The sequence below is a fragment of the Anguilla anguilla genome, chromosome 5 (genome assembly GCF_013347855.1).
Source record: "Anguilla anguilla isolate fAngAng1 chromosome 5, fAngAng1.pri, whole genome shotgun sequence".
NCBI classification, from domain to species: Eukaryota; Metazoa; Chordata; class Actinopteri; order Anguilliformes; family Anguillidae; genus Anguilla; species Anguilla anguilla.
In genome coordinates this window covers 54,545,471-54,570,672 of record NC_049205.1, presented here as the reverse complement: position 1 = coordinate 54,570,672, position 25,202 = coordinate 54,545,471, and the positions used below count along the sequence as shown (strand labels likewise).

The 25,202-nt window shown below is 40.2% G+C and overlaps 2 protein-coding genes across 8 annotated transcripts in view; both read right to left on the bottom strand.

Moving 5' to 3' along the window:
• The window catches only part of LOC118228335 (copine-7-like), a 51,562-nt gene extending 49,423 nt beyond the window's left edge, over positions 1 to 2,139 (bottom strand). The window contains exon 1 of one of the 2 annotated variants that reach the window (XM_035419791.1): positions 1,985 to 2,139. The gene's annotated coding sequence lies outside the window, so the exon portion shown is untranslated. The other variant, XM_035419792.1, reaches the window with a different exon arrangement.
• A 7,819-nt stretch (positions 2,140 to 9,958) lies between these two features.
• On the bottom strand, positions 9,959 to 23,517 carry LOC118226890 (sodium- and chloride-dependent GABA transporter 2-like). 6 transcript variants are annotated; one of them, XM_035416862.1, is made up of 17 exons: positions 23,336 to 23,517; positions 22,201 to 22,515; positions 21,852 to 21,908; positions 18,940 to 19,158; positions 18,066 to 18,200; positions 16,930 to 17,070; positions 16,327 to 16,417; positions 15,900 to 16,032; positions 15,531 to 15,665; positions 15,119 to 15,222; positions 14,193 to 14,317; positions 13,879 to 13,991; positions 13,588 to 13,725; positions 13,097 to 13,199; positions 11,949 to 12,049; positions 11,222 to 11,392; positions 9,960 to 11,107 (listed from the first exon to the last, which is right to left on the bottom strand). In XM_035416862.1, the coding sequence occupies exons 4-17, from the start codon at positions 19,148 to 19,150 to the stop codon at positions 10,952 to 10,954; spliced, it is 1,857 nt and encodes a 618-aa protein (XP_035272753.1). In that variant the 5' UTR covers positions 19,151 to 19,158; positions 21,852 to 21,908; positions 22,201 to 22,515; positions 23,336 to 23,517; the 3' UTR covers positions 9,960 to 10,951. The 6 variants fall into 6 exon arrangements, with proteins under 6 accessions (XP_035272758.1, XP_035272757.1, XP_035272753.1 ...); XM_035416863.1 differs by having other exon boundaries at positions 22,365 to 22,515; XM_035416867.1 differs by lacking the exon at positions 23,336 to 23,517 and having other exon boundaries at positions 9,959 to 11,107; positions 22,365 to 22,382.
• Between the last annotated feature and the right edge of the window lie 1,685 nt (positions 23,518 to 25,202).

The following is a 25,202-nucleotide window of genomic DNA, read 5'->3' as shown; positions in this document are numbered from 1 at the left end:
CTGAATTACTAATAAATGAATATATGAGGCCAGCAGGGAGCTGGTATTTGTAAATCCTTGTATCTCTGCATACATACTTATATGTAGTTACTGGCTGGTGACTTCCGAATAAGGCAGATTATTATAAATTATCATAAATCATATTTAGTAGCATTGTATCTAGTTATACATATTTTTAAATTCCTCATTCATTTCAATTTGACCAAAGATTAAATATTCAATGTTTGACAGTTTTTTAAATTATTGCCTGTATATTTCCCATTAAACTGAATTCATAGTAATGTTTGCAGTCCGATCGACCAAACCCCCTAATGTCCAATGGGCTCAATTGTTGTTAACGGTACGACATCAGCACCATTGCCAGTGGACAGCAACCGTCATTTTTGCTGTTGCACAGCTAGCATGGAATTGTGCGAGAATACAGACACAACTAACATATGTTGAGATCGCACATTAATACGCATAGCGCATAGAGTTGTTAAAATACATTTAAATTTATAAGGAGCGACAGTACCATTTTTACTGCTAAAAATCGTTTTAATGGGGTTCAATAAGTGTAAGTGGACGAATTGGACTAAACGAGTAGGCTATTTCACGTTTTTTTTCCTTTAGATTTTTTACAGACTTGAATAATTAGATACACTTTACAGTCGTTAAACTGTTCAGTGAGTTCTGTAAAAAATGATCAAATTAAACTGTATTTATAGAATTTAATATGCATAAATGAAATATAATGAAAATTGATGTGCTACAAGCCTAAAGTCAGCATATCCAGGCTGCTGCAAAATGCAGAATCTTGGATGATTACACAGATTTTGAATCTATACCATTTACCGTTTGTAAATTCATCACCACCTACTGTGGATTCAGGCTCCAACAAACTTCCATTTAAAAACTAACGAACTTTCGGCGGGCCAAACTGGTGCTGAGATTATGAACGGGAATAAATCACATTACGATCCAACTTGCTATGGTCAATGAAAAAAAAATATTATGAATAATCCCTAAAGGCACAGACATAAAACGCCATTGAGCCTCTGGTACCAGTTCATCCGTTAACTACACGGCAATTTCGGGAAGGTGTGGAAACAAGTCATGTCAAGAAATGGTGACACCAACAAACATGTCTAAAGCCCCGTGAAAACCAATTGGAAGAAGAAAAAAAACAGTAGATATGACTAGTTACTTCATTAGTTCTTATTTCCTGTTCCCTAATGGTTATGGTTTGCAAATCTGTCGCTGCTAGGAATGTAGCAGTCCCTCATTCTAATGTGCTGTAGCTCCAGGTCTTCTTTGCAAAATAGATTATTCAATTGGACATCCTGGTGATATAAATGTAAAATTCATCCATTAAATACATCACATCTAAACCAGAAAATATATTGTGTATCACCATTCATTACTTCCTAGAAACAACACTAACCATCTTCATTTAGGCTGGTAGGCTAATACTCCATGAACATAGCTGATCGCACGTTTCAGAAACGTACGATCCACAGAGGAACGTTTCACAAGCCACCAATTAACACGAAAACAAACGGTAAATTGTCAATATTCTGCTGTTTCAGTATATCAGACCTTTATTTTGGCCCCGAAAAAATAAAGTTCAACTAGCTATTACCGCTCAGGCAACTTAATGCTTTTGGCTTCAAGTAACTTTGATCTCTCTACTAAACATAAATCCCAGAATCTCTCAGATGGAAAACGGCGTAATATTGATACGCATGTGCAGAAGCCAGCTTGCGCTTTCTCTCATTATGCTAATAACGAATGAAAAACAGATATATAACCATAATTCATAATTCTGATTACTTCTGGTAAAAAATAATACTGACTTACACGCAATACCGTGAACTAATGTTGTCCAATCAAACAGTTGTCAATATATCCGAACAATTATCCAAATAAATCCATGGTTATTGGTATAGCCTAGGCTATTAGTCACTCGCTGTTCAGTCGTTTGTTGTTTAAGAATAGTTCTTACCTGCTGCATTCCCCAGAACTTGCAGTTGTTTAAACGTTTCCTCTACGACCTTCCAGTTTTCCGAAACTCGGGAAAGAAGGGAGGGAGGGGGATGAAGGGGTGTGTGTTAGCGCGAATGAAAAAGGGGAATATCTTCTTCCAGCTATTTCAAGTACTATTCCATTTTTTACCGCTAGAGGGGGACATTAGTATTCAATCGCAGTCATAAGTGAAAGGCATCACCAGGTATGGAACAGGCAAAGGGCTGTAGCACTACACAGTAAAATGATCTCTGTTAATTCAGCTTTAACAGTGCTAATTCAACTCTTAACAGATAACATTTGGTCAGACTCTGGGATGTGGAACAAAATGTAATCGATTAAGTGTTGAATTAACACCGTTAGAGTTGAATTAACACTGGACAAGATATGTGGAAGATGTTACAAAACTGAATTAGGTCTCCCCCATCAAAGACAGATAGGCATAATGAAGCAGAGGGGCTATATAATAAACTATGAATAAGAAAAAAAGAATAATATGAATAAAATAACTAAAATATACTGCAATTTATGTTAGAGTATTACTTTTGTAGTGCCCTATTCAAAGTCTTGACTTGAACCCCATAGAGATGCTGTGGCAGTACCTGAAAAGAGCAGTTTATGCACAAAAACCTAATCTGTCTGAATTAAAGCAGTTCTGCAGAGAAGAGTGGGCTAAAATTCTTCCTCAGTGATGTGAAAGACAGATATCAAATTATAGGAAGCGTTTGATTGCAGTTGTTGCTGCTAAAGGTGATGTAACCAGTTATTAAGTTTAAGGGGGCAGACATAGGTGATGTAGTGACCAACACCCCAGGATCAGACTCAGGAACTCCAAAAAATGAGATGGCAACAGCAGGTCCAATCAGTGACTTTTCATAAACTAATCTGGGGACACAGGGAGAGTGCCTACTAGGAAGTTCTACAGAACTCTGAATAACCTCCTGATACATCCATCTTTTAATGGCAAAACTCAGATTCTCTACACATTGCTCACACTCATCAAATGTATCCACCAATTACTTTCAAATCTCCATCTGTTACCTCATCAGACCTTGAAGTGACTGTGCCTGTCTGCACAATTGGTCATAGGAGAGGAAAGAATGATAGCAAAGACTAGGCCAGGCACCAGACCAGGCGGTCAGTTTAGTCTAAGGCTACCAGATGAGCAGAGAACACCGGGGAATACATAGGATTATATATATATCGCATGTATGTACCTGTTTACCACTTAGGACCTCCACAAAGCATTCCCCGATCAATCAATGGGGAAATGATGTATCAATTACCACTGATACCAACTTCTGAACCCAGATCTGTTCAAATACATTCACAATGAGCTCGTCCACTAAGATTCTGTTAATGCAATACAAAGTCTTTCATAGATCTCATATCACTCAGCACAAAATGTTCAGAATGAGCTTCACTCACACAGATTCCTGCACACACTGCCCACCCCACAACACCCCAGACACTCATATTCATGCCACCAGGCTCTGCCCACCAGTCCATCACGTTTGGGGAGAAATCATACGCACCATGTCCACGTTTCTGGGTTGCAGCGTTCCTTTTTCTGCCGCATTGCACTTAATAATAGATCTTTCCATCATCAACTTCCCAATCCATTGTACCAACCTCACACTCATCACATGAGCCATCTTATTGGTTAAGAAATGGGCAAATAGAAAAAGAACAGGAGACTTATTTGGTTGAAATGTTTTAAGAATAGCTACCATTTAGGAATATTAAAATCTGTGCAGGATATTATTCTATTTATGAGTCACCTCTTACTAGGGCTGAATTTTTGGATGTGCATGTAAAATTTAAAAGTACAAGAATGTTGAGGAACATTCGGCTTCATATTGCCAAACATGTGCCCTAAAAGATTGCAGTGTGAGGAGTGTGCACATCTCTCCCCCTTCCTCCCTCCCTCCCTTCCTGATTCCCATTGCCTGCAGCCCCATGGGCAGCAGCCATGTGTCAGATCTGATCAGCATGGACAGCGCCCCACTGATTGCACCTATAATTCAATCAATGAGTGCTGGCTGTCTTTAATAAAGGACAGCAGCTGCAGCAGGTTGAGGATTCATCGGCACGAGATACAAAGGCTTCCACCCAGAAAATGGAGGCTTATTTTTGACTCCAACGGCCTGATGTTTTCCCCAGAGACACCTCCCTTCACAGTCTTCACCTGTCCTGACCATGTGTTCACATAATAAAGATTCGGGAGTTTTTTTCCCCCCCAAAAGACACTGTCTATTGTTTGCTTAGTAAGTATGCCTTAGAGGCTAATTAGGCTAATTTGGCTAAATGGGCTAATCTCTCCATTGCCATGTATTTGACAACAAGATCATTGGTATTGCTCCAAGCAAGCTCAGTCAGTCATACAAAAAGGTTCCAGGTTTATTGCTTCACTTTACATTACTATCCATAATTAGGGGTCCTACGAAGTAGCCCATGTACGTGTATGGTGTATGTCTCCCTATAGGGCATTAACCGCTAAGAGATCCATTCCAAGATGGCAGAGAAACTGGTATTTAAAAAAAACAAAATTTGGCCACAAATTTCAAACACTTACAACTTTTTACAACAATAATCTAGGGACTTGAAACGGACTGGGCATGAAGAGGGCACTACCATGTTGTACCATGTCGACGCAGTTGCAGATATCTCAAAAAACAAGGAAATTACAGGCATTTGACATTTTGGCGGGAAGCTAATGCTAATATAACGCTTCTCATGAACGGTTTACCTGATTCCGTCACCATAGCACATGTGTACTCTTGGGTATCCTCTCCATCAAGGGTGATAAGGAAAAGTTGTTTCGTTAAAAATAGTGTGATTTGTGGTGTGACAAAGTTAGCACTTTATTCTAATGCACATTCATGTTTCGAAGTAATGTTTCTCATGAACCGGAAGTTGGATCATCTCATGCACAGGTATGTAGATTGTCCAAAATCCTGAAATATATGCCGCTAGGACTCTTTTCTCCTTCACCTAGTATTCACCCAGCTTGGACATGTTCGTAGGGCCCCGCATTACTGCTTGCAGCTATATTGAAACTTGACATCATGAAAAACAAATTGACTGTACGTAAGATCATCTTTAAATTAGGTTAGGTTGTGATAGCCGTGATTATTACATATTTGGATATATCCTCTTCACATAAAAACAAACATTGGTTGATAGAATTTCTTAATGGTGTTTTGCCCCCCCCCCCCAAAATTCCACTCGGCCCACCCGGCCCCTCGGACAGCTGGAGCCGGGCCTGATTGAAGCCGTTGGAACCTATGAAAACATCAGAAAACCCATTTAAAATTGATGGAAAAAAGGTAATTATCATGAATACAATAATTCAAATGCAAAATAATATGTATGAGGTCATATAAAAAACAAAAATGTTCTCCCTAAAAAAACATGCATTTATTACACATTTTGTATGGTCATCGGTACACATGCTACTAGAGAAACTTTTTGGTTCATTCAAAATCATTAACAAACTCATGTCCTAACCTTTCTTCAAGCTGCTAAACACAACCGTGAACTTGCCTCAACCCTCAGACTTACCGTTTTCCTAACCCTAACCCTTACCCTAACCCTAGCTGTACCCTAGTTTGAGCCCTAAACCCTAATTGAAGCCATTGGTATCATTGAAAACATCAGAAAACCCATTTAAAAATGATGGAAAACAAGGTAAATATCATGAATACTATAATTCAAATGCTAAATAATATGCATGAGGTCATTTAAAAAACAAAAATGTTCTCCCTAAAAAAACATGCATTTATTACACATTTTTGTATGGTCATAGGTACACAACCTACTAGAGAAATGTTTTGGTTCATTCCAAATCATTAACAAACCCATCTCCTAACCTTTCTTCAAGCTGCTAAACACAACCGTAAACTTGCCTCAACCCTCAGACTTACCGTTTTCCTAACCCTAACCCTAACCCTAACCCTAACCCTAGCTGTACCCTAGTTTGAGCCCTAAACCCTAATTGAAGCCATTGGTACCATTGAAAACATCAGAAAACCCATTTAAAATTGATGGAAAACAAGGTAATTATCATGAATACAATAATTCAAATGAAAAATAATATATTTGAGGTCATTTAAAAAACAAAAAAAAATTTCCCTAAAAAATATGCATTTATTAGATATTTTTTATTGTCAGAGGTACAAATCCTACTAGACAATTTTTTTGGTTCATTCAAAATCATTAACAAACCCATGTCCTACCCTTTCTTCAAGCTGCTAAACACAACCGTAAACTTGCCCCAACCCTCAGACTCACCATTATCCTCACCCTAACCCTAGATGAACCCTAGTTTGAGCCCTAAACCCTAATTGGAGCCATTGGTACCTTTTTATTGTCAGAGGTACAAATCCTACTAGGCAATTTTTTTGGTTCATTCAAAATCATTAACAAACCCATGTCCTACCCTTTCTTCAAGCTGCTAAACACAACCGTAAAACAACTGGAAAACAAGGTAAATATCATGAAGACAATAATACAAATACAAAATAATATGTATGAGGTCATTTAAAAAACATAAATGTTCTCCATAAAAAACATTTATTACACATTTTGTATGGTCATCGGTACACATGCTAGTAGAGAAATTTTTTCTAATTCGTATCTGCAATGTTCTTGGTGAAAAATATTCACGGAATATTCAAATGTTCAGGCAACACCCAGGAAACCAAATAAATGAATGCACTGAGACCATTTATTCTAAATGATTGAAAATGTTCTGGGAAACAAAAATACCTGGGGTTAGTATGAGATCCTCATACCCAAGTCATTCTCATCCAATGGACTGCATGCCACACCACATGACTTGATTCATTGCCAACTGTGTGAAATTGGGAAGGCCTGTAGGCCTCAAACTGCTGGATTTCATTACCCTATATACCAAACAAGGAATTGTACTCCCATTTATACAGTGTCTTTCATTAGCGTCAGAAGGGCTTTGCCAGTGGAAATAATTTCACGCAATTTCTGAAAATAAATGACCCTCCAGACCTCCTGTCAATTAGTTTAGTTTTGTACCCAAAGGCCTCAATTAAACTAAAAAATGCTGTTTTTTGCTGCGGTCTTTGTCTGTGCTCTTTGTGTGTGCAATTGCCCACACTGTCAAAACCCACCTTTTTTAGAAATAAATAATGCATTCACTCTTTCTATTCCCTATTAGCAAAATATTATGTTTTTGCTGAACATTTATCAAAATCATTTAGACAGTGGTGAACCAAAAAGACGTTCCTGCTATGATGTGTGATGTTGCAACACGCTGCCTTTTAAAACAGCGTCGATTCTATTTATAAAGTCCAAACGACAAGAGGCAGAAAGTGTGGTGACGGTCCACCATTTTGACAGCCAGTTTCTTATGAAGAGGGGGAGAAACCCTTGTGCGGCAGGATACACCAAGACAAGGGTTTTGCCTGCCGACATTCTTTAATATTTCAAGGATGTTGGAGAACATTCCACTTGGTTTCTGTTTTTTTTTTTTGTTTTTTTGGGAGATTTTGGTTGGGATGAGAATATTCCCAAAGTAGTCTTAGGGCATTTATTTTTTCAAAAGTTATGGCAACACTATAAAAAAAAGAAAGCATGCACAAATACACATTGCATACATGGGACAAAAAAAACTGGCACATCTCCTCGTTGTTATTTATCATAAATAATAGATTTCCAGGATTCAATTTCAAACTCACAGAAGTCTGTTAATGAAAGAAGAACAGACTGATATGATTTCTATACATGGAGTTGATTTTATTTGTGTAGAAGGATATGAAATCCTTTGCTCATAAGCTGCTTGGCTATACTTGAATAAAGCTGGATTTCAAGTTCACAATTCCACATAAAATAAAATAAACCTTAATTTTGTCTTTAAGCACATGCTGGAAGGTGCACATTGTTCTATGGCATCCATGTGTGGACCTAAGTGAGGACTCATCATTCTGTACTGTCCAAGTGTGGACCACATTATGAAGGGTAGTGCATTTTATACAGATTTCCTACTGCACACTTCAAAAATTTATTGTTATGCTTTAAGAATGGGTATTATTTCTAAAAATGCATAAACCCTCACAACAGTACTGCTCAAAAAAACTGATCAAATTTCTAACTAAATTTTGGCCGTATTATCTATTAAATATTGCTACTAGTACTAGTCTTGCAGCATTGATCATGATTTAAGGAGATACGAAATTACCTCAACCCAATGTGCATATTTCACAAATATAATTGTTCATAAATTTACTAAATAGCACTTTGAAAAGTTTTGTGACATAAATTATGAGGCAAAAATAATTATTAAAAACTTACATGACATTTGGAGTTTTCAGCAGTGTGTCAGACGGGTGGCTCCCCAGTTGTCTGAAAACCTGCCTGAAGTTCTTAGCCAATAAAGATAATGGATGAGTGTTAAAAGACGTGAACATGTGTGACTTAAATTGCGGCTTCAGCCTACAGGGCCAACACTGAGTACTGAAGTTATATACTTAAGACACATCATGTCCTTACTTGTTAATTTTTTAATAAAACTTCAATGAGAGGTCTCATTATCATTTTAAGATTTAAGCATTTTCCAAGTGGGGACCTAGAAAATGTCCCCACTTTTATACACGGTCCCTTCTTTCTGGATGTGTAGCACCGCCATGGTCCCCAGTTACAAGCACACAAACACACAAATGCATGCAAAGGACTTTCTCTGGATCCCTACAACCTTGCTTGTTTTTTTTTTTTTTTCAATTATTTATTCCAGCTCCACCACTCTCTTCTCTTTGAAATACCCAAACTATGACTGCTTAACACAGATAACCTGTTAACCACAGATGTCAAGTGACCTCATCTCAGTACAGGTCAAAAGGAAAAATACAAAATTTCCCAAAAAAAAAAACTATTGGGTTTAGCCACTCAAGTCTCAAGTGTTTCATTCCCTGATAAATTTAAAACCCCAAAACACCCTCACACAAATACACAGAGCTCTGCACTTATTCCTGCATGGCCATTTTTAAGCCCACCTACAAACTCATCTTTTTTTGGTGAACACAGGAATTTCCAGAGATGAAAACACTGATAGATTTATACCCTCACAAAACTGAGTTGAGTAAAAATCCTAAATCATGCATAAGACCTGGCACAACTGCCAGATCAGTATTGATGCACAGTAATTTACTAGGCCCCACAAACACAAAGAGATGCAGGAGATGCAAATGGAATGAGAGGTTGTGGGAAAGAAGAGAAGAAATAAGGTAAAACAGAAGCTGATATTTTTTCTTGTATCTTTCCCTGAGCAGCTCTTTTGGGTGAAGACAAAATGGATCTGATCTCATCAAGTGTCTAAAAATGTTTTATTTTTTGCAGGGCTGGGGTGGTCAAGAAGCACTTGGAACTATGAATGATGGTAGGGGGTATTTATATAAAATCATGTAAATACATACATTCGTTACTCATTTCATTATTATGAATCCCCTCATGCCTAGTCAGCCAGACATGCGCTGTCTCACTCAGAGGTTCCTACAATAGAGTTCCCCGATGACCCACACATAGACACAGACCCCACCGTGTCTCCTTGTATCCTAATCTAAAATTTAGCCCATTTATACTGTTGGAGACCCTCTGTACCCCAAACAGTGTTGGTATTAAAGTACAATTCCCACTATCCTCAGCACTGTCAAATCCAGATCAGTGTCGCATTAATAGCTCCACAGAGCCTGACCCAATGAGAGCTCATTGCAAACCCCACCCATGCACCGCCTGCCCCCAGGACTGGGGCTGGAGAACATTGATCCAAGGTGATGAGAGTGGGCAGAGTCCACTTTGCCAAAGGTCTGTTGCCAAGCAAAACAAAGGAAGGGAAGGACGTTCTGATGAGGGTTACCATGGTAACCGCCAATGATCTATGAACCTCTGTGCCCAGGTGGGGAAGTGCACCCTGCAGTGCACCCCCCCCCCCCCCCCCCCCCACCTCCCCATGCCTACACACAAGCACTCACTGTCCAAATTACTCTGAAAAAAGCCACACTATTTTCATTTGCTTCTTAGGAGGGCTTCATTGTTTCTTTTTAGGGCTTGAGTTTAGCCAACAGCCCAATTAAACTGAGACAGGATATGTGCGAATGTGAATAAACCTGGTTCTAGCACAATTATTTCACTGGTGCCTGGTCTCTCATGCAAAGTAGTTTTGAATCTCAAAAAAAGATTCTTCATGGTGAAAGGCAAGTTAAATATACTTTATACTGTATTAAATGAGTATTCCTTCTAGATACCTCTATCCAGAAACTGTTTTCCATGTGTGCCAATCAATCAATCAGTTTTCCAATCAGGGAAAAAAATTACATCATTCACCTTTCTTATACTGTAAGTCCAATGTCAGAATCTGGAATCAAAACACATGCTTGAGATACATCCAAATGCTGCTATACAGCTTGCTGGCTGCTCTCAGTTGCAGCCAATTATGTAAATATTCAAACTTATTTAACCAGGTTAAAATTACAGTGACATAGTGCAGTAAATAGGTAATGTGAACGATTACAAGACACATTAAACATTAACACAATGTAACCTCTTTTTGGCCGTAGAGGTGGAAGTCATGAATGGCTGCAGTGTCCTTCAGAGTCTGATGAGTCACTGTCATATTACAAACAGCAGTGGCAAAGAATAAAGCCCTAGATATGAAGATATGCAGCTGAAGGATTGATTAGGGTGGCTCCTGGGTGTACTGCTGGAATCCAGTAGTATCACTGTAGTATAGTCTCTAAGGCTGTCTCATTTCAACACCAACTGACACTCAATCACAGCAAATGGATACAAAGCACTCATCCTCTTCCTGTAACCCCTCCTCCCTGCCAACATTCTTCAACCCTGAATTTTAACCCATCACCTATTACTTTTCCCAGGACCATGTGCTTTCGGCTGGCACCAGTGCAATCCCGGATCTGGCTCAGGCAAGTCCTTCAGATGGAGTTTCCAGCCCACTAACATCTAGGTCACTGGTTACTTTGGCATCTGTCTTAGGAGCAGGAGGCTGGAGTTCAGTGGCTTGGAACTCGTTTTCTGGACTGGGGGTGAATGCCCCATTCCTCAGCTGACAGATGCGCTGGGGAAATTTGTGTGTGGGGGGGGGGGGGGGGGGGGCAGTGGACAAAAGGAGCAAGGCATTATGCACTATTCACATTATTATTTGGTATACGTGGCACAGGAGGATACTAACCTGGCGCAAGCTGCCAGGAGTGGTGAGCAGGGCATAAGTGGTCCACAGGGGCAGTGGAGATATATTGGACAGGCAGAGCAGCCAGCCCAGAGCTATCGCCCATCCTGGAGCCACCACCCCCTTGGCCAGGGTTACAGGAGGCCACCACACCAGTGAGAACACAAAGATCCCCTGAGTGAACATTACAAAGAGAATGTTATGGTGCTCAAAAAGACACACATCCCACAATGTTCAATTCAGAGATGGATAATATTGTCCACAGAATGTTGCATAACTGAAAACAATTTTATACAGTTAGCAAACACGGAGTTTAGAAAATGCCCCTCTACTGCTTCAACACACTTCAAAATGCATTTAACATTATATTTCCTCATTGGACATGATTTAGTTTTTTTTCTTCTTCTTCATTACACTCTAGCATTGAATAGTGTAAGACAGAAACCATTTAGAAAGAGAAAAAGGGTTAGATACAACTACCACCTTCTATTTTGGCAATTAAAGTCTCAATAAAGACGTATGTCTTGGTCCTGTGCTTGGACAAATTCAGTACAGACAATTATGTTCTCTTGTGATGCTCCATTTAACTAGATAGTGGGCTGGTTGGAAATGTTATAGACACAGGAAAGAATACTGCACACCGGTGATTTGATTTGATAATGGTGATCTTTTGCAGGTGTGTCTTGGCAGCACATTGTCACAGACATCGTAAAGTTCAAGGAGAACTCACAACACAAAAGGCTGGAGTCACGTAGCTCCAACACACTTTGAATATGGGCCACGGCCGATACCCAGTCATGCTCTGGAGGACATCGCAGTACCGGTCTGAACCTGGGAACCAAAGGGAAGCGCGAGGACATTCTTAAACATTGCTCCCCAGAAGAATAAATCATATGAACACAAATTTACCATTCACAACTTCTCCCTGTTACAATATCTAAACTAGCTGCAAGCAGCAATTCCTGGGGTCCAAGCAGCATTAGCAACAGTTGCCAAACACAGAGGCTCTGAGGGTGGACCCCAAATGCAGCAGTGATTTTTAAAATATTTCTTCTCTATAGTGCCACCACATGGTTTGATTGGGCTAAGCTTTTAGGACTAGTTTCCTCATCATGAGGAGAGGGACCTGCGCACCAAGTTTTGTGACTCTAGGAAAAAAACAACACCACCAGGTGTTCAATCTGTGCCATAATTTAAAGGATCCCAGTGTTCAGCCATCCAAACAAGCCTACCAAGTTTGATGATTCTAGGCAAATCCAGCTCACAGTTATTTGAGGTGAAATGGAAGAAGAAAGAATCCAAACAAAAACAACAGGGTTCCAGCAGCTTGGACCCCTAAAAATAATATTGGACAAACCATTTTGTTTACTTTGCAATGATTGCAAGGGACAATGTAGACTGTTTTTAATTTGACTAATCCTTCATTTAACAAGGGGAGTCCTATTGAGATAAAATATCTTTTTCAAGGGAGGCTTTTAAGAGGCTGTAGAACTCATTATAAAAGAAAAATATAGCACAATCCAATACAAAACCAGCAACCATAAAGAAATAGTCTTAATGATATTACATAGCATGATGATGATGTTCTAGATACATAACATTTGCTTATGCCAACTGGAGCAAATAAAGCTATAAAAACTCATCTTTGTTTCTATTTGGCCTCCAACCAGGCCTAATTACCTCTCTCCCTCTAATTAGGTGACACGGCACTTGCACAAGTTACAGACAATATCTCTCCAAAATGCCAGTCATTAGAAATGAATTCATGTCAACAATTCTCATGTCAAAACTCACAACTTCAATACCAAGACGGAATTGTGTGGGATGAAATTGTTTTAGCAGTCTTGGAATTTTGAGAGTAACAGCCTTTGTTCTCACCGTATATCCAGCCAACGGCTAAGGTTTCTAATATTGACAGAAGTAGAAGACCAGGCCCAGAGTATGAATAGTGATCGTAGATCTGGAACACATATAGACCACCCTGGGAGAGCGAGAATGAACCACACAGATGCATTTTGAACTTATTGATAAAGCGTGCACCAATAATAATAGATTAGAGTTAAGTTGGGGCTACCATAAAGCTCATCCTGCTGAAAAGATGAGTCTAAATGAATGGTATCTTGTTCATGCCAGTGCCAACTCACACAACAATTTTAAGGTAAATAAGTCCCATTATGGTGAATTTCTAAATGCAGGAGCTGAACTGAAGGATTTGATAATAGTGGGCATTACTCATTGGGATACACCAAATGAAGGATAATGATACAAATATGGGGTTATAAGGGCTATACAAATATAAGTCTTTTGTGTTTGGAAGACTGCTGGAAGGTGTACTGCTGGAGGTTGTCAGAGGGGGCGCTATGATTTACCGGGGTGGTCAGGATCAGGCCCAGAAGAAAGCTCACTATGCTCATTAGCAGCAACAACAGCTCCCGGCGATATCCCTTGCGGACGAATGTTGGGTACAGATCCGTTAAAGATGTCATCAAAGACTCTATGCCCACAAACTGAGAAGGGAGAGGAAGAGAGAGGTATGAGCATATGTTTGAATGTGTGTATATATTTCTGAATACAGGGGTGTGCCTATGTGCACCTGACCTCATGGATGCATATATGCGTGTGTGTGTGTGTGTGTGACTGTGTGTGCGTGTGAGTCGGACCTGAGAGTCCAATCCAAGTAGGATGATCATGAGGAAGAAGCAGACTCCCCAAAACTGCGGGAAGGGCATCATGGCAATCGCCCGGGGAAACACAATGAAGGCCAGACCAGGACCTGAGATACAAGTCAAAGAGATGCAGTGTGACGGACACAAACACAGCTCTACATTCACGTATGCACAGGACAGGTTACATGACAGTTTTTTTACTGATTCAGGGCCTAAAACTAAAGGTGAGTGCCCTGCAGCTCTGAACAGGAAGTAGGAAATTAAACAGCCAATGAGGCCTGTAGTAGCCAATGAAAAATGTCGCTCACCTGATTGTGCCACCTCCGAAATGTCAATGCCCTGTTCTTGGGCCATGAAACCCAGTATGGAAAAAACAGCGAAGCCTGCCACGATGCTGGTGGCGCTGTTCAGAATACACAAGGTAAAGCAGTCTCTGCCACGCAGAGAAAGTGTTTCAGTCAATCAATCAAGCACTTAATCACCCACTGTTCATCTATCACAAGACAAAATTAAAAACCCATCCAAATAAGAACCTCTTAAAACACCAAAAAACCCTGATGCAAATAATTTGCAGAAGATGAGAGTTTGAACCTCTTTTCCAAGTTACATGAGTGTCAGTTCAGAAGAAATGTGTTCAAACTAAAGTAGTGAAAATTATCCATACACCAGATGACAGCCAGGACCGAGTCACTCCCCTATCCACCACTTTTTATATTATAGCATCCCCAACCTGCAAGTCCAAATCCTTATGGCTGAGAACTACAAGTTTTTAATCCATTTCAGTTCTTGAACTCCTGATGAACTGCTGTAAGTTGAAATACATTTTTAATTTTTCTGTAAATATTCAGCATTTGAAAACCACGAAAGATATCCCTCTGATATCCCTTTGAAAACATTGAGTTATGCAACATTTTGAATGTGAGACCTAGAATGTTCAGCACTGTAACCACCAGCGTCACTTATCTATTCTCCATCATACTTGGACTTATCTATTCTCCCTGTACTTGGACCGGTACTTCTCTCTAGGGGTTTCGTCATGGTTATGGTTATACACTTTGTTGTAAGTCGCTCTGGATAAGAGCGTCTGCCAATTGCCTGTAATGTAATGTAATGTAAACAACGCCTTGCACACTGAAAACGATAGTACAGCAATGGTGTTCTGTAGGCACTGCACTCTTATAGTATGTGTGTGTGTGTGTGTGTGTATGTGTATGTTTGTATCTGCATCACTCACTTCAAGCAGTCATTGTTAAACCTGTTGTAGCTTCCCAGAGCAATAAGACATCCCATGCAGACACCAGAGGAGAAGAAAATCTGAGTGCCGGCGTCCATCCACACCTGGAGGTGGAGTGGGAGAAAAATTGATGTTGAAAAAAAGAATGATGGAGGATGAAATAAATAGAAACAGAGAGAAAACCACTTTTACATTAAAGTTGCAATCTGTTCCTGCTGTCTGCTAGGTGGTACAGCTCCTGTGTTGGAGTATACATGGTGTGTTTGGGTTAACTGTACCTGTGTCAGTGTTATACAGTTATTTCAGGTTTACGGTATCAGCGTGAAGATTGGATATATCAGAGTTAGACAGATATTGAAGGTTTTCATCCTCTGCGTCGGGGCTAGACTATAATTTTTTCAGTTTACAGTACCTGTGGGTCAGCCAAGCGGACGTAGTTGGGTTTCAGGTAATAGATGATGCCGTCACCTGCACCAGGGAGGGTGACCCCACGGATCAACAGAACCAGGAGTGTAACATAGGGAAATGTGGCAGTGAAATATACCACCTGGGAGAGAGAAAGAGAGAGATGGGGGAGGGAAAGAAACAGAGAGAGAGAGAGAGCAAGTAAGACAGACAGTTAGAGAGGCCTTGTTGTTTTTTGATGGAAACACACTTAAATAAAGGTCTATGGTTTCATTCAGCACAGCACGATTCCCTGACACCATTAGCTTCAGGTATGTATGGCTCTTGAATTTTAATGGCTTCTGTCCCAGCACACAGGGGTACCAGATCAGTTCACCTTGCCTGTGGACTTCACTCCCTTCCACACAGAGAAGTAGCAGAGGATCCAAATTCCCAGCAGACACAGAGCGAGCCTCCAGCTCACTGGACTCAGGTCCTCCATTCGGCTGGAGAGCTGCAACACCTCCCTCCTGCAGACAAACCCACGTACCCACACTCTGCAGCGTGACACCACCCAGTACACCTCTCTGCTGAACTCACACACACACTGCTTTGGTATGAATCTGACACTGTACCACATCTATGACAATGTATTATATATAGAGTATTTACTGTATGGAATATATAATATTTACATGGTCTTTATATAGAGCTTTTTGCAGCATGATGCAGTTCAGCTGTCTGCTGTTTATGTATTTCTTTATTCATTCATTCATTTTATTTTATTTTTTACAAGGAGGATGAAAAGAAATGGCTGGCCTTACTCCCAGAATTCCATGACGGAAGACATGCCGTTTTCTGGCAGGGCAGTTCCATTGGCTGTGAGGTTGCGTCCCTCAGACACAAAGCAGTTTTCTACCAAAGACAGCCAGAGCATCACTAACATCACTTGGTCACAACCTTACTCTGTTGTTCTTAGGTCAAGTGCATCCGAATGTATCACAGGCACAACTCAAGCCTCTCCATAAGAATCACAATGTAAATTCTCTTTCAACTTTGGAATTTCAGCCTGGCCTAATTTACCTGCGTTTCTGGCATTACCTGTGTGTTCCAATGCCTGAGTTCAAGGTTTTTCCTTGTACGCTGGTATACTTCTGTTCAAGGTGTTACATGTGTGATCATCTACCTGTGTTCCAACTGTTATATGTTTGCTCGAATACCTACAGTATATTCCAGGCCTTACCTTTGTGCTGGGCTACTTGCATTCCAGGTGTTACCTGTATGCTGGTCTACCAGTTTCCAGGTATTATATCTGCAGTCTTTTTCTATGTTTCAGGTGTTATATGTATGTTAGCATACCTGTGTTTCAGGTGTTATATCTATGTTAGCATACCTGTGTTCCAGGTGTTAAATCTATGTTAGCATACCTGTGTTCCAGGTGTTGTTACAGTGGGACCAGGGGAGTGGCCACTGGAAGCTGTTCACCAGGTAGAAAAGAGCCCAGACCAGGACTGTGATGTAGTACACGTTTCCATGAAGGACCAGTAATTGAGTTGCATAGCCCACACCTGCAAAGTCCCACAGTTACTTTTACTAGACTGAACATAGATTTTAAAGCTGATAAAATATGTTTTACATGGGCTGCACAGTGTAGCAGAATTACATGTTTGATTAATCCCTACAAGTACTCGAAAGGTATCTTAATTTTTTATCTTCTGTAGTTCTGACTTCATATTTTATTTTATGTAAGACTGGATTGTTTTTGACAAGCCATATAAAAACTTCTGTTGTTATGTAACTGTTCTTGACTTTTACTCATATTTTTGGCTCAAATTTTGTCCGGTTATACATTTAAAAAGATTTTACATCCCACTGCTGGCAAAACCACTGATAAATGCAGTGTTACTGAGGACATATGAAACTCAACAGGAAAGTTTCAGGGACGGTTCCTGGATGAAAAATAATTCACAAAAAAAAGAAAAAGAATAATTTAATTCTGACAGCTGGATATAGAACATACAGGAAACAGCAAAGCGTAACAATCAGGTTGTAAGCAGAGACACAGGGTGGCAAGTGGAAAAGCATGCAAATTAGGTTGTAAATGGAGATGCATACCAATAAGGAAATCACTTTGAATACTGCTCTTGGCCAATGAGAGGCCAGTGAATCTGCATGCATTCCTATTTTAATCCTTCACTTCTTCCAAACTGCTGGACCATGCAACTCATGTTTGGATACCACTGTTATGTAATGTTGTGCACAGAAATGTTCATTTGTTATATCAAAATTGGTGCACAGCTAAAAGCTCACAACTTTCATTTTTATATGAACATTTTGGCAGTACTGTTGTGGTTCTTTGCATCACATCCTCTATATATGAATTAGTTCAGCTTTCTTTCATCTTACATTACCATGAAATATCTGTGAACAATCATAATATTGTTGACTTTTAAAGAGGATGTGATGCAAACTACAGTACCACAACAGAGGCAATTTGGTAACTGACAGAGGCAATTTGCCTGTGTTGGGCACCTGCCTAGCAAACAGGGGGTTAAAGTCTTACCTCCGAAAAGTGGGCAAAAGTTTCTCCAAGCCATGACTCCCCCGAGGCTAGTGTACTGGCCCATAGAGGTCTCCAACAGGAAGAGGGGGATGCCACTGAGCACCAGGAACAGCAGATAAGGCACAAGGAACACCCCTGTGGAGAGGTGTGAGGGAGTGTGAGACACTGCCCAGCATCTGCCATCGCCAGCGTAGTATACCTATCCTAGCCTAGAGATTCCAACATGACAATTCACCCCTCACAGCCTTCTGACCAGCCCTTCCCCCAGCACCACAGCACCACCCACCCAGTAAAACCCTAGATTCTGTACACAAACTAGATGTTAACTCTTCCCTTCCGTCATTATGTCCACTCCGCTTCCTAACTACAGGTGTTCTGGTGCTATATTACAGTATAGAACATTCGTTGCTCCAGTATTGTTCTTGGCCATGCCCATTCATGCATATGCAAAATATGGAATACATCTGAATGTTTCAGCTTCAATGCTAGGGGATTGAACATTCAATGTTAGGGAGTATCTGGTGGGTATAGAGAAGCAACCCAATTGTTCTGATCACCCACTTACTGTCCCACAGCTCAGTCCTAAAATGATATGCTCAATAACTTTAGGTCCACATGCTTTAGTCCTTAACCCACTCTCCCATCTCCCTATAGTTGTGATACAGCTTCAAAGCTTTATGGATCCACACCATTTACAGACACAGATCAAACTCTATTTTTTCTCTGCTCCAAATGATAAATCTCTGTACACCTTGGCTCACGCCCTCAAACCACCACCATTTTGCGCAGCCTTCTTGATCAATACTCGTCACTGAGAAACCAAACACACTCTTCCACCTGCTATTGCAGCCCCAGGTGTGCAGAGAACTCTTACCTCCACCATTCTTGTAGCACAGGTAAGGGAACCTCCAGATATTGCCCAGCCCGACTATGTGTCCCACCACAGCCAGCAGGTATTCAGCTTTGTTGGCCCACTGGCCCCGAGCCTTCTGGGGGCTGTCCTTCTTGGGCCCCTCAGAACTGTTTGGAGCAGAGGATCCTGTCAACAGGCCGACGCCCTGTTCATTCTGTATCTGTGTGGACATGGCTGGGGCTGGGACACAAAACACAGGATAAGGCTATAAAGGAAAGGCTTACAGTATAAATGCTTTGTGTCCGGTTGAGTGACTAGGATCAAGCTGTGAAGGTCCCCAAGTCCTTGTTTTTGATCCAGTTCAAAGTATGTTGTACTTTAGTAACTCACTTATATTTACAGTAACTTACTGGTTGCCACTGGTTGCCATTTTCAACCTCAACCTGTTTTGCCCTCTGCTCACTGTATAGTGACTCTGGCTAGTTAGTGTGTTACCACAAATCCTTCCATCATGACACTACTTTGTAATTTTTCCTTTTTGTTTTTGAAGGTACTCAGGGTGGAATTGTGAAACTCCATTTGGGGTACACTAGTCGGACTATTGGTTTTCAGACTACAGACTAATTGACCTGAAGTTCAGCGTTCAAAGCCTTCGAAGACTAGGCAGATTTTAGGTAGTGCTCACTCCCCACTCATTTCCCTTATCCTACATCCTGTGGTCTGACCCACGCCCAGGTCGTAACACAACTAATCGCCTTGGCATATTAACTTGCCTGATAAAACAGCTATTTACTGAAGTGACATTAAAATAATAACGGTGGCTCTCTACCAGACTCATCTACTATTATTTATTGCAAGCAAGCTGACAAAATAAGTAGATGTTAGCTGACTTATTGCTATAATTGTTTTATCCTAAATTAAACTCCAAGCATCGCAGCACGAAATTCTAAATCCCCAGGCAAAGTCATCCACAATTTCCAACATGCATTTGTGATTAGTCGAAACCGCTAAGAAAGTGGCAGTGGTGATTGGCAGATTTTCATATTTAATAAAGAACAACATTCTTTAACCAGCACTGTAAATTGGTGTTTGACTATTTCTAATGCAAATAGTCTGTCATTGTAAAAAAAAAAGTGGTAGTATTTATTTTGGCTGCTGGGCCAGTGGAAATGCACCTTGGGCAAGTAAAACACTGTCCTTAATGTTAGGTCGTGATATAAAACTTTTGAAACTTGGAAAATGGTAGAAGTGTGTGATTTAGGGAGCTTGCTTACATTTAGCTAAAAGTTAGTCCCCTCCAGCTTTGCTAATCACAGACAGAATCACAACCGCGGTGTAAATGTTTTTTAACATGATTAATGCTAACCCTGAAGCACCCCCTCGGGAAACCAAATTTATCATAATAACGTCAAAGCCAAATGCAGAACACAAAATCACCATGATGTCGAGAAGTTGTATTATTACATTCCCAAGTATCCTCACATTGCCTGGGCGTGGTAATGTATTACTGTAACAGCTACATGTGCAAAAGACACCTGCTCACACCTGCTCAGCTGCTTTTCGGCATGTTCCAGTATATAAGTGTTAACTTCAAGTCATTGACTGGCCGACAATCCACATACCTTGTTTCCAAGGCCAAAATCAGCTGGTAACTGAAAGGAAATCACAAATGTCTACAGGCACTGTGGGACTGGATGTTGCAGGACTTTATGATTCTTTATGGGTTATTCATTCCATTGCCTTGAGTTTGACACCTCTGACGTGCCCGGTTAAACAAAGTTAAACATTCTCTTTACAGTTATGCAGATAAATCTTTAACATTCTTTCTACTGTAGGAAAATTTTGAGACTCCCCATGATTGTGATGACGTCACATGTTAAAGTTAGGGTATTGCCATCAGTGTTGATCAGACTGTTTCCTCCAAACTCTCGATGCGGCATGATAAAAATATATCACATGTATAACTTTTTTTTTTTTTTTTTTTTTTTTTCCCCAGAAAGTTTTGGCTTGGTATGCATCATACTGGTTATATTTTTCTTTTAACAGCTCTTCTAATTCCTCCACTTCCTTGTACTCTCTCCTTAGCTCTGTTACCCTTTTTTCTATTTTTCCCTTTTCTTCCTCGAGCCGCGCTCTCTCTATCCTGAGCTGTTCCTCACTTTCCTCATGTTCTACCCACCCTTGTATCTGAACTTGTCCTTTTACTACTGGACACACTGTTACTGCAGATGTTACCGGGCCTATTGGATACAAGCCTTTCTCTTTTATTACCGTTTGTCCCGATGACTGCGGGGCATACGGAGGAGGAATCATTACTTCACTGCGACCCCTACTTATTCCTAAATATTTCTCTAGGGAAGCGGACCTAAACCATCCTAAAATTGTTTTTTCCTGTTCTCTTTTTAGCTTTCTTTTTTCTGACTTGTCTTCTGTTCTATAATTTGCTATTACCCCTCCCATCTGATCGCATATTTCTCTATCAAACGTACCCCCCTTAGGCCATTTTGTCGCCATTCTTTTTTTCCATTTTTCTGGTATATATGTTCTATCTCCTTTTTACATTTAGGATATTTTCCCGTGATTATTTCAACCGGCGTTTTCTCTCTTTTTTCCATTATTTTATGTTTACTTTAATACTTTTTTTCTATTTCTTATTTATATTTTATTATATAACCTTTTATTATATAACCTTTATTTATACCTTCTACACACTTCACGTTTCTTTACTTATTTTCCCCCTTTTTCCTTTATAGTTGCACATACACATAAATCACAATTTTTCCTCGGTTGCCTCAATACAACGTTAGTTCCGCGCAAGCACTAGCATCTAATCTAAGCATAAACACAGTTTAACAATATTTTACCTTACCAACAATACTTTTTCTCTTACTTTATACCTCAGAGGACAATGTTTTTCCCAAACACGCTTTTACCAGAGCTCTTGCAGGTGGCCCTTCTTGGGTTTCTCTCCTCCCAGGTCTCTGGCACCTCTTTTTAAAACAACAGCAACAGTGTAAACCTTCAGCAGCAAAAATATATTCAAATATTATTCCTAGTTCCAGCACACTTTGCAACAAAACAATAGCAACAGTGAAAACCTTCAGCAGCAACAATGTATTCAAACATTATTCCTAGTTCCAGCACACTTTGTAACAAAACAACAGCAACAGTGAAAACCTTCAGCAGCAACAATGTATTCAAACATTATTCCTAGTTCCAGCACACCTTGTAACACAACAATATATATCGTCCTTTTACTCATACCACACTCAATTCACTCACGGTTCGCTGCGCACGTTTCTGAAGAGCTCGCTGCTTTCTTCCCCTCAATTTTCGGTGTTAGTGTCCGGGTTAGTTTTACGAGAGGATTTCACTCCCGGCGTTCATGGAGAGGAGGTCAGAGGGGAGAGGGCCCCAGTCCGAAACAAATAGTTAAATACTCTTACCTTTTGATAAGCTGCACGGCTTTTTAAGGGGCTAGTACCCTCTGCCTCTGTCTCCAGGAGCCGGGAGCTTCAGCGATCCCTCTTTCGTATCCCGGACGAGCCCCCAAATGTCGTGTCTAGGAACCGACAGACTTCAACGCCAATCGCCAATCTGTAGAAAACAATTTCACGAGGGAAAAGACACAACAGCAGCAAGCTCTTCAGAAAGCTTAGACTTTATTGCACAGGTGCACAAAGTCGGATAAATTCAGCCGAATTGAACCTCGATTGTCAGTTTTGCATACATTTTATACACAAATTGTACCCCACAACTCCCATTAACACATTTCTAAAAATACCAGCCATCTGGTCTTTTTGGCACCATAATGATTTTAATTTCCTGCTCTTGGGTCAACCTGACCTTCTTAGAACCAAAATGATTTTCTGTTCTAAGGTGATCTAAAGCATACAAGTTACAGAGTTATAGCCTCCTGTACTTTTTACTGTATTCAGGTTACACAGGGGTCACTGTAAAGTATTAGTCTTCTAGCACTTCTATTTGGCAATAATTTTCTGCTGAGTAAGTATGGTTTTTTTAAGCCTTCTGCGTTTGCTTTTTTTCTACAGTGTACACTGTGGTTTCTTGCGTTTCCATAAGCTTAGCTGCAACTACTGATATAGGTTTATTGGATTACATATTGATTATATTAGTATATAGTTATACATGTGATATAATTTTATCATGCCGCATCCAGAGTTTGGAGGAAACAGTCTGATCAACATTGATGGCAATACCCTAACTTTAACATGTCACGTCATCTACAATACCAGCAGGGAAAAACTGAAAGTTGAAAATGAAACAGAATTAAAATTCCAAATTCAACAAAAGGAAATGAACTTAAAAAGATTGGCTCGTTGCAAAAGAATGTTGCTGAATGTAATTGTGTGGAAATACACCATGCGTGTGGTGGGAGAAATGACCCAACGCTTACCGTGGAGATTGCTCAGGTGCACTAAATTGGCCCTCCTTGGTGTCTTTTAAGAATGAGACACTGTTTTCCCAGGAGCGTCTTCCAGAGATGATAAATGGTACAGTCACAGATGGGGCTCACATGGGACAAGTCCTGCGTGAATATCCAGAGGAAATGACAGATGACCACTAAGCTACGCCAAGCCAAGCTAATGCACAATGAAAACTGAGGAGTAGAGTTTAGATCCACAAGGAATCAGAGTGTGAATGATTGCCAGACAAAACAGTCTGAGTTGGGAATACAGTGAAATTGTCAAGCCAAGAGGGTGAAGGTGCATGCAGACAGTACAACCAGAAAAAATTCATTTGAATTGTTCATGTTTGTAAACAAGCAAACAAAAAAAACATGGCAACTGAGACACGTTGAACTACATTTTAATAAGGTGAGGGCTAAAGTGAGCATGTCCGTGTTTAAGTGATGTGAAGACATATGAGACAGAATATGAGATCCATTGATAAACGGATATGTTTACCCATCTAAGGTTTGGTGTGGAAGAAACATGTCCTCTCGCCCAGTGCATGCTGGGATAGGCTGCAGCAACTCCTGTGACCCTGAACAGGAATAAGCAGGTATAGATAATGAATGGATGAATGGACATGATTCCCCATTGGGAGCATGTTTCTGCTTGGACCCAACAATTGCTGCTTGCAGGCATATTTATTATAATATGAAAGATAGATCAGAAATAAATGACACTTACAAAGATTATCTAATATTAATGGCACCAGCAGCAATAGCAAAAACGTTTGACATTTGCATGCCCACAAAACGTGCTGCCTTGACAGGTGCACAACATGTTGTTCATATGTTGCTCTTCATACATTGCTCTGTTCAAGCAAGCGAAGGTTTGGTTAAGCAATGGCATGGATATTATTTATTGTTATTCATTTTATTTTGAAATTAGTCAGCGAGTGTGTTCACTTTGGATTGTGGGATCAGGCAGATTAAAAATATCTCCCTGGAAATAAAAAAAATCTTTAACCTAGATTTCATTTACCTCATTTACACTGCACCTCTCTCAAGCATACAGTGATAATTAATCTTTAGGCTGCCAGGTCTGTAATAAAATGAGAGGTTATGCCGTGCACTGTAACAAGTAATGATCTCATTATCTGCGGAAAGCAGCAAATATAACTAAAGCAAAAAGAACGCTGGTACTGCAGTTTATGTAACAGGGAGCCAGTCGCATGCCTGAATCCCTTGATATAGGATATTCTTGGCAACATTGATTTATATGTGGGCTTCTTGGTTTTGCCCTCAATCCCTCATTGATTCAGGAGCATTTTTTGCTGGCCATAGCATCACTAACCAATACCTACACCTCACAAATTTTCTGTGTTTCTGCCAATGTAAAGATCAGGTTTCTGTTTATGGATTCCGATTGCCTCCGTTTATAATGTCACCCAAGACAACCGGAAGGCAACAGATTCAAATATTTGACCATTCCAGAGGGTTCCACAGTGGACAGGTTTAGGGAAAAGTCACAGTAAAGAGGGTCCAAAGGCCTTCTTTTGAGAGTTCTTATTCCATTTGTAACAGAATCCTCTCCAATCTAATGTAGCAGGGCCACAAATAGACAACACTGATGATGGGGTATGTGGAGCCTTTGCATAATACTCCCACTATCCTCTTTGCCTCTTTGCTAAAATGCCTCCAGCACTGAATACTTCTGAATGGAACAACATCAGTCAGACCTTTTTTACTGTAAATTGTAAAACATGAGCATATGATTTGCTACAGTCAAAACTAGAACGTCATCCTTAGCCTTGACTGAATGTGTTTAGGAGTGAGCAACGAAAGCCTCGCTCCTCACTGTAAGCTTTATTTA

Coding starts and splice junctions, on each gene's coding strand:
- LOC118226890 (XM_035416862.1), bottom strand. CDS start 19,150: ATGTCCACACAGATACAGAATGAACAGGGCGTCGGCCTGTTGACAGGA. Junction 16,418..16,929: donor TAACAACACCTGGAACACAG/GTATGCTAACAT, acceptor TGTCTTTGGTAG/AAAACTGCTTTGTGTCTGAG. Junction 14,318..15,118: donor TTTAACAATGACTGCTTGAA/GTGAGTGATGCA, acceptor TCTGCGTGGCAG/AGACTGCTTTACCTTGTGTA.